Source organism: Crocodylus porosus, unplaced genomic scaffold (assembly GCF_001723895.1).
Source record: "Crocodylus porosus isolate Cpor-Errol unplaced genomic scaffold, CroPor_comp1, whole genome shotgun sequence".
NCBI classification, from domain to species: Eukaryota; Metazoa; Chordata; order Crocodylia; family Crocodylidae; genus Crocodylus; species Crocodylus porosus.
The window spans coordinates 12,042,019-12,051,151 of NW_017728912.1; the positions used below are offsets into that span (position 1 = coordinate 12,042,019).

A 9,133-nucleotide genomic window follows, 5' to 3' on the forward strand; every position below is an offset into this window, starting at 1 on the left:
AGCACTCTTGTTGCTAAACACGCACATACTTTATAGCATGTGCATGCACACCGTCCCCCATTATTGCCAGGATAAGGCCCTAGCCTTACCACTTCCAGGCACGCTCCCTCTGACAACCCCGAGCTGGCGACCCCGCCGGCCAACGGAAGGGCACTCAGCCGGCTCGTCCCGCCCAATCCCACAGAGGGGCAGGGGAACTTGTCCCGCATGCGCAGTGAAGCAGAAAACCCTGCGCATGCGCTGAGGAGAAAGGCATAAGTGAGGGGCGGTGGCTTGGCGAGCGTGTGCGCATGCGTGAGTGCAGCGTCTTGGGGGCGGGGCTCAATTTGAAGCGGGTGGCGGGGACGCACGCCCATGGCCAAGCAGCAGAGTCGGGAGCAGGGGATCACCCTGCGGGGCAGCGCCGACATCGTCGCCGAGTTTTTCTGTGAGGAGTCCCCGGGGCCGGGAGGGAAGAGCGGGCGTCACTGCCCGCGCGGGGGCGAGGGGGCATCAGGACATTCCGGTGTCCCCCCGCCGCCATGTTCGATCTCGTGGGGCGGGGGAGGGACAGAGCCAGGCCGCGTCTGCGCAGTAGGGGGAGAGGGGCTCGGTCACCTGCTCACCTGTCCCCCCTCTTGTCTCCCCCGGCGTATGCGCGGCAGCCTACGGCATCAACAGCATCCTGTACCAGCGCGGCATCTACCCGCCCGAGACCTTCACCCGTGCTCAGCAGTACGGCCTCACGCTGCTCGTCACTGCCGACCCCGAGCTGCAGCGCTACCTATGCAGCGTCGTGGACCAGCTCAAAGGTGTGTGTGTGGGGTGGGGCAGAGAACAGGGAGTAGACTCCGGGCGGGGCTGGGCTGAGCTTTGCTGCCATCTCTCCCGGTGGGCCCTTGTTCCCGGCTCACCTTTGCAACCTCAGCTCACTGAACAGTTGTGAGTATGGTTTGCTGCCCAAGCTTGGGTAATGCGAAGATGAGCTTTGAGAAGGTGCCCGGGGTGAAGGAGCTGATGTTTCTCGCCTGTGTTGCACCAGCGAGACAGGCAAGATTGAAATGCCCCCATAGCAGGAGCAGGATTTGCATCCATTCAGGGGTTTGGAGTGAGTCACGGGAGGAGCCATGGCTAAAAACAAGAGGTCGGGTTTCTCCTTGGTTAGCCCAGGATTCGACGGGCTGAAAACGGATAACAGGTTTAATCCGGGGCTGGTTAGCCCCAGTTGAAACAGGCATTTAATGCACCTTTGTAGGGTTTGCTGGGAGCCACAATGTTCAAATCCCCCCATCTGCAATCCCAGGACAGCTCCAATGACTTGCCAGTCAAGCTGCCTGGGTAAAGGCTGCCCTGTGTCTGGTTTGATGCAGGACCATCAGAATGGGATAAACGCAAGGTCTGTTTTTACACAGTTGCTCTTTTTCCTGGTTTTGACTCGCATCAGTTAGGAGCAGCCTAAATCTGGGTTTAAAAACCCTGTTCATCCTGCCCTTTAAGTTTGACCTTCTCCCTCACTGACACTTACCTTTTTTACTCCACCTTTTCAATTAGCTGCTGAGTTAATTTTAAATTGAGGCTTCTCAGTATCAGTATTTTGCTTTGTAAACTGCCCAAGTATTAATTCAGGGCTGATAAAGTCTCATCTACTTAAGCACTGCCTTTTGCTGGCTTAGAGGGTCTCTTTTTCTGATAGCTTTTTCTCCTATTTCCAGACTGGCTGTACAAGTGTTCAGTACAGCGCCTGGTGGTGGTCATCTCTAGTATTGAAAGCAACGAGGTCCTCGAGCGGTGGCAGTTTGACATAGAGTGTGACAAAACTGCAAAAGATGAGAGGTAAATATAATGAACTGCACCATTACAAAGCTTGGCCCTTCCTGCTGGCCCCTCTGACAGACAACTAATGCAGGAGTGAGCTCTTTCCTTCATATATTGAAGTGCCAGAGTGAATGCATTTTCTTTGCACTTTTGTTTCAAGATGTCTGTGTCAATTTCTTAAAGCATCTGGGTGGTGGGGAAACATGTATCTGAAGGTAATTATACTTCACTAGTAAATATTCTATATGTTTTAAACCAAATGAAACAATTTGATCATGGATGCATGTGTAATTCATACCTGCAGTGCAAGCCACTAACAATGGAATTTTCTGTTGATTTTTGTGTTGGGAACCTTTTTCAGTATTATAAAATTATTAATGCATTTAACTGCTCCTCTGCTTACATCATGCTTCTTCTATTTGATATTAGTTGCTTTGCTAGGAACATTATCATATTAACTCAAAATTGCAGGGAGATTCAGAGCAGGGCTTAAAACTACAAACACTGTATAACACCACACAGCAGTACTAAAATTTAAAAAAGACTTTGACTGAATTTTTCAAATCCTGATCATCCAGACTGTTTTGTTACACTGTTTATCCCATTGAGACTTCCAGTTTTTGAAACAGAAACTGTTTCACAACTTATGCTAAAGATAAAACTGTATTTGGAGAAACTTTCCATTTATAACAAAAGCCTGCTTTCTTCTCTGTTAAAAGAACTTCTTGTTTCTCTTGTAGTGCACCAAGGGATAAGTCTCAGAAAGCTATTCAGGATGAAATTCGATCAGTTATCAGACAGATAACTGCCACTGTAACTTTTCTGCCTTTATTGGAAACCTCTTGTGAGTAGTCTGAATTTTTGTATTTACTCAGGCCAGAGTGAACAACTCATCCCTGACATGAGATTGCCAGCCTCCAATCTGAATAATATACTATATATAGATTTAAATACTAAGTACTCCTGCTTTTTGAAGCCAAGGATATTTAAAAAAAAATCACTTGAGTAGAGTTCTTTCTTCTTCAACTGTGTACAGGATGGATACATGTTTAAATGTTTTAAACTTCCAGTATTTTACATGTGCGGTTACGTTTTGGGGATCTTAGAATCATTTTAGTAGAAGACAGACTTATTAAGTGAGATATTTATAAACCTGTTTCTAGTAAAATGAGTTTTCAAAGAGGGTGGAATGTAATTCTGAACTACTTTAAAAACATTTTAAGCATAGTTGCTTATTGCTGTGGCTGGCAACCAATGGTCTGTGGGCCAGATCCAGCCCAATCAGGTTCATGGGGTGGGAATTGGCAGCATTATTTTAAAAAAAATATTCAGGGGCACACACTGAACAAAGTACCAGAAGTCCCTTAGTCTGCACCATCCTACTGCAAGCTTGCTGCCAGATCCACATTTATCTGGGGATTGGGAGTGTGTAGTGGCAAGGGAGGGCACAATAAGAGGGCATAAGATTTCCCAAACCTGGTGGGCAGCACTGGGCCAGTGATATTCAGGGACATTCAGTGTTGGGGATGGCAGGGTTGCAAGTAGCAGTCTGCCTTAGGGTTGAGTTACTTCAACCTACCCTTTGCAAAAGGTAACTGAAAAATAACTGGTCTCACCATAGCAAAAAAGTTAAGCAAATCGGCCCTACATAGTTTAACATTGATATGACTTGTATACAGAGTAAAACAGAGTTGTTTTTTTTAAATAAATACTTCAAACCTGCTACTGTGTGCACTATAGTAACTATTGCACAAGGAATCCATTTTTCTCAACTGCTAAGAGTCTTCCTACCTTTAAAAAAAAAAATTTAAAGGCTTAGCTCCTTTTTGAAGACTTCTTATATCAGGCTGTTGGTCCTCAGGATAAACAAAAGATCAAAATGGTTACGGATACGAGGGGAAGTTGAGATTAAACAGTTCATGCTGTTTTATTTTTAGCTTGATGGAGTGGGACATGGTGAAGTAGGGTTTAGGGGAAGTTTTTGGAAAGCAGCCCTTCTCACAAGTTAGAATAGATCTTGTACAAATTAACAGTCTGTTTGAAATATACATAACCATTCACTGCTTACCTTTTACCTACAGGTGCCTTTGATTTACTGATTTACACAGATAAAGATTTGGTAGTACCAGAAAAATGGGAAGAATCAGGACCACAATTTATTGCCAACTCAGAAGAGGTGCGTCTTCGTTCCTTCACTACCACTATCCACAAAGTAAATAGCATTGTGGCCTACAAAAAGGATTCCTTTCCTTAATTAGGGAAATGTTGATGTCTATAAAAGGTCTTTAAAAGCTGCCAATATGAACGGTAACTGCATCCTTAATAGGGTTTCTATATTTTGTATCTCAGTTTGGAATTAGAATAACAGCACAAAGCAGTCGTTTATTCATGTTAATACTGTGCTGGTGTCATACTTGTCAAACCTTGGAACGGGTTAGAGGATTTAATAATGTAGTAATTATTAGTAATATAATATTCTTATCATATTACTAACAATTACTAGTCACATGAAATTCTTATTTAATTTTGGTGCACACTGTTCAGTGTATGTTAGACTGCCCAGAGCGGTATCAACTTAGCCCCTCTAAACTGTCTTCAGTATATTATGATTCACTTCATTTTAAAAAGAAGTGGCATCTGACTGACAGCAATCTTCAGTAGCATGTTGTAGTAAATGAAACATACACTTCTAATAGATTTCTGAAAATTCATTCTTACTTGCCTATGGGGGGTGGAAAGTGTTTCTGGCAAATGATTGCAAATACTGATACTATCAGAGATGGCCTGGGATACATACCTTGTAAACATCTTTTGTAAAGTTCTTGCTGTTCCTGTCTCTCTGTTCTTGGTAAAACTGTCCAGTTGATCCTCCTACCATAGAAAGCTCTGAGAGAGTAATCATTGTTCTCTAACCTATGCAATGATTTGGGGTAATAATTGCTCTTTAATTCCTCAGTGTCTGTCAAATGTCTTTTATATGTTTGTATTCATGTTTTATAAAATAAAGCTTTGAGTTTGTAATGTAAATATTTGTACCTAGCTTTTGTGCAGTGTGTGGGAAGTGCCTGTCTTTCCTGATGCTTCAGTTACTTAAATCTAAATGCAGATCAAGCTTTGTCATCAAAAAGGGTTAGTAAGTACTAAATGGCTTCTATCTTATAGAATTGTAACAAGAACAGGTGTGGAGGACAGGCTGTGGAGGAGGAGTTAATTGAAGATTGTATAACATAAGATCTTCAATCCTGCAGTGATCCTGCTTCCAGGATCAATGCACCAGATCACACAGAAAACTGTTTGAGCCTGATACTCTAGGAGTGTGGTTAACCACTTTCTTTTGTATAGGTTCTCAGCAGGCTGCGGGCCAGCCTTTAAAGTTGTAAATCATGGTAACTGGAATACATGGAAGCAAAACTAGTAAAGCCCCAGTTAGGCTCCGGAGTGGCAAGAGAAGTGTGGGTGAAAGCCGGCCATGCCTCTGCTCCCCCGAAGCCCTCCAGAGACCCCCCAGCAGCTGCGGAGCCCCCGCCCCCCCACCCATACCCAGCACAGCTGGAGGCAAGCATGGCCTGTGGTGGGAGGGGGTTAACCCCTCACTGAGTGGAAGGAGGTGGCTGAGTGGTGCTGGGCCGGGTCAAGCCAAGCCCAGGCCCCTACTTGGCTGAGCCCCCCAGGGAGAGAGAGAGGTAGGAGGGGGCACCAGTCCCTCTCCAGTAGGGCAGGCCCCCGCTTTGCCCGAGCAGCTTTCCCCAACAGTGGGCCCACTGAGCATGCACGCAGTTTAAAAGGGCCCGCCAACAGCAAAAAAAGCCCCAGTTAGGCTCTGGAGTGGCGAGAGACGCGCAGGTGAAAGCCTGCCGCACACCCAAAGCCCCCCAGAGACCACCCCCCAGCAGCTGTGGAGCCCCCCACTGACCCCCAGCATAGCCGGAACCAAGCGGGGCCCGTGGGGGGAGGGGGTTAGCCCCTCCACTGAGTGGGAGGAGGCAGCTGAGCGGAGCCAGGACGGGTCAAGCTTCGCCCAGGCCCCTACTTCGCCCACCCCCCCAGGGAGCCACGCAACCAGGCTGTGCAAACTTTTTTTTTTTGCACTGGTCCTGGAAGCACTGCAATACCAGGTCAATGCATGGAGTGGATGGAGCACGCTCCGGTTCCACCACCCAATACCAAAGAGAATCTGCTCAATATAGACCTCCTATGGAGGACATATCAGAGACAACTACCCTGGGGAGCTCGCCTACGTGGTCACGCTGCTTCCCCTTGCAAACAGGCACGCTTGTCTGCTGGAGCGTGAGTTAGCACAGAGTTCGTGCAGAAGGATGTGCGGGAGGGCCTGAGACCCTGCCTGCAAACCCCCCAGGGTAGACAATCCCAGCCATAGCCAACCTACCAGAGGCATGACACCGGTGGGCCCGCGTCGCACCCCAAGGGTCCCCTTGGGCTCTGCGGCCCCCCACCCCCCGGCACCTCAGAGACGGCCACCCAGACAGAGCCCATGGTTCCCGGTTCCACGCAGACGGAGCCCCTGGCTCTTGGCTGCACGGGCTGCCTGTCCCTTTTTCAGGCTCTGGCAGCCGGGAGCATAGCCACCTCCCCATGTGGGGTCTGCTCCCTTTTGGGGTCTCCGGCACGCCACCTGGAGGAGCTCCAGGCCACAGTCAAGAGACTGCATGCCATCAGGGACTGTGAGCAGGAAATTGACTCCTACTGCCAGGCCCTTCTCCCCCGGGAGCCGGAGGGTAGACCGCGGTCTCCCTCCAGGACAAAGGAGGACTCCGAGACCTCCCACTCTGTCCAGTCAGGTGCATGGACCAAGGTGGTCAAGGACCCTGAGGCCCGCCGCACCAAAGCCCCTGCCCCACTGGAGCTTAGCAGCAGCTCTTGCTGCTCCAGCAGAGACTGCTGAGTTGCCAGCTCCCACAGGCAACATGGGCTCAACTGCAGCTACTGCCCCCGCTCTCCCCAAGACAAAATGTAAGGTGTTTTTTGTGGGATACTCCACCCTGAGAGGGACTGAGGGGGCAATCTGCCACCCCAACCCTAGTCCAGGAAGTCTGCTGCTTCCTGGGGGCCTGCATCCAGGACATTGCAGAGAAGATCCCTAAGCTCCTCCAGCCTACAGACCACTATCCTCTGCTCCTTATTCATGTGGGCACTAATGACATGGCTCGGAGTGCTCCCAGCTAGGTCACGAGGATTTGGGAGCAGAGCTGAAGGGTCTGGGGGCAGAGGTGGTGTTCCTCCCAGTCTCGGGCTATGGGCTGAGGAGGGAGAGGAGGATCCACGTAGTCCACCAAAGACTGCAGCGCTGGTGTCATCGGGAAGGCTTTGGCTTCCATGACCACAGCCTGCTCTTTGGTAAGAGAGGCAGCGAGCTGCTGGGAAGAGATGGCCTCCACCTCTCTCCCCTGGGGAGGAGGCTCTTCTAAGCCAGACTGGCTGACCTGCTCCACCAGGCTTTAAACTAAGCCCGTTGGGTGACGAGGGGGGACTACTGCCACTGCTGGTCTGCTGAGCAACCGTTGCAAAGCCAGCAGGCCAAGGCCCTTAAAGGAGCCCAGCCCTGGTACAATCTGTGGGCAAGGCAAGATCCCCCAAGGGGACGCTTGCCTGCCTGTACACAAATGCCAGGAGCTTGGGGAATAAGCAGGAGGAGCTTGTCCTCCTGCTCAATGCAAATAATTATGACATCGTATGGATAACGGAGACCTGGTGGCACGCCACTTACGACTGGACCATGGGTATTGATGGCTGTCCCCTGTACAGGAGAGATCATGTAGCTAAAAGGGGCGGGGATGTAGTTCTCTATGTTAAGGAAAGCTATGCGTCCCTGCAAGCTGATCTTGGTGATAAGGTGGACGACTGGAGACCCTCTGGGTTAAAATCCGTGGGGAACACGGCACAGGGGACACAACAGTGGGAGTCTACTACAGACCTGCCACCCAAAGTCCTGAGCTTGACCAGGAGTTCGCCCGGGAAGTGGCTGAGACCGCATGCTCCAGGACCATGGCTGTCATGGGTGACTTCAACTATCCGGACATCTGGTGGGAGGATCACTCAGCAAAATCCGAGCCGTCGTAAAGCTTCCTCTCATGCATGGATGACCTGACTGAAGAAGTCTATGGGCCAACGAGGCAAAGCGCTGCTTGACCTGGTACTGGCTACTGGGGATGACCTAATCAGTGACCTAGTGATTGATGGGAAGCTGGGTGATAGCGACTACGAACTGATCACCTTCACCATCTGCCATAAGCTGGCAAGTCAGTCAGCAACATGGAAGTCCTTGACTTCAGGAAAGCTGACTTTGACAAGCTCAGAAGGCTGGTCAGTCAGGCCCTAAGGGACCATGGCCCCAGGAAGAGGGGAGTTCAAGAAGAGTGGTTGCTCCTCAATGCACAAGCTAAGTCTATTCCATCTCAGAGGAAAGGCAGTAAGAGGGCACAGCAGCCCCCCAGCTCTCCAGAGACCTAGCAGACTTCCTGAGGCTAAAAAGAAAGGCCTACAAAGGATGGAGGACAGGATTCACCTCCAAGGAGTATTATTCTGCACTGGTCCGGCCCTATAGGGAACAAACCAGGAAAGCCAAGGCTGCAACTAAACTCCAACTAGCTTCGAGCATCAAGGACAATAAAAAGTCCTTTTTCAGATACGTGGGGAGCTGGAGAAAAAGCAAGGGCAACATTGGACCCCTGCTGAACTGGATGGGGCAACTGACAACTGATGCCCAGGAGAAAGCCAGCCTATTAAATGGGTACTTTGCGTTGGTCTTTCATCAGTCCCATGGGACACCCATGCCTGCTACAGGACAGGGAGATCCAGGTGAGGGAGATCCCCTGCCCTCCATTAATGCTGACCTTGTGAAGGAACATCTTGAGAAGCTGGATATCTTCAAGTCAGCCGGCCCTGACAATCTACACCCCAGGATACTCAAGGAGCTGGCAAGCATCATAGCCTAGCCCCTGGCACGGATCTTTGAGAACTCCTGGCGCTCTGGTGTAGTGTCCGAAGACTGGAAGAAGGCCAATGTGGTGCCTATCTTCAAGAAAGGGTGGAAAGTGAGTCCAGCTAGCTATAGAACCAACAGCCTGACTTCTATCCCAGGGAAGATCTTAGAAAAGTTTATTAAAGAGGCCATCCTTAATGGACTGGCCGAGGCCAACATCCTAAGGGATAACCAGCATAGGTTTGTTGCGGGTAGGTCTTGCTTGACCAATCTTATTTCCTTCTACGACCAGGTGACCTATCACCTGAACAAAGGAGAAGAGATTGATGTCATATATCTTGACTTCAAAAAAGCCTTCGATCCGGTATCCCATGATCACCTCTTGGCAAAACTGGCCAA

The 9,133-nt window shown here is 49.5% G+C and overlaps 1 protein-coding gene across 1 annotated transcript; it reads left to right on the plus strand.

Moving 5' to 3' along the window:
- The first annotated feature begins 270 nt into the window (after positions 1 to 270).
- MAD2L1 (MAD2 mitotic arrest deficient-like 1 (yeast)) lies at positions 271 to 4,146 on the plus strand. Its single transcript, XM_019534035.1, has 5 exons — positions 271 to 427; positions 645 to 791; positions 1,692 to 1,812; positions 2,535 to 2,638; positions 3,876 to 4,146. Exons 1-5 carry the CDS (start codon positions 355 to 357, stop codon positions 4,046 to 4,048), a joined length of 618 nt encoding a protein of 205 aa, XP_019389580.1. The 5' UTR covers positions 271 to 354; the 3' UTR covers positions 4,049 to 4,146.
- The last annotated feature ends 4,987 nt before the right edge of the window (positions 4,147 to 9,133 follow it).

Coding starts and splice junctions, on each gene's coding strand:
- MAD2L1 (XM_019534035.1), top strand. CDS start 355: ATGGCCAAGCAGCAGAGTCGGGAGCAGGGGATCACCCTGCGGGGCAGC. Junction 428..644: donor CATCGTCGCCGAGTTTTTCT/GTGAGGAGTCCC, acceptor TATGCGCGGCAG/CCTACGGCATCAACAGCATC. Junction 1,813..2,534: donor AAAACTGCAAAAGATGAGAG/GTAAATATAATG, acceptor TTTCTCTTGTAG/TGCACCAAGGGATAAGTCTC.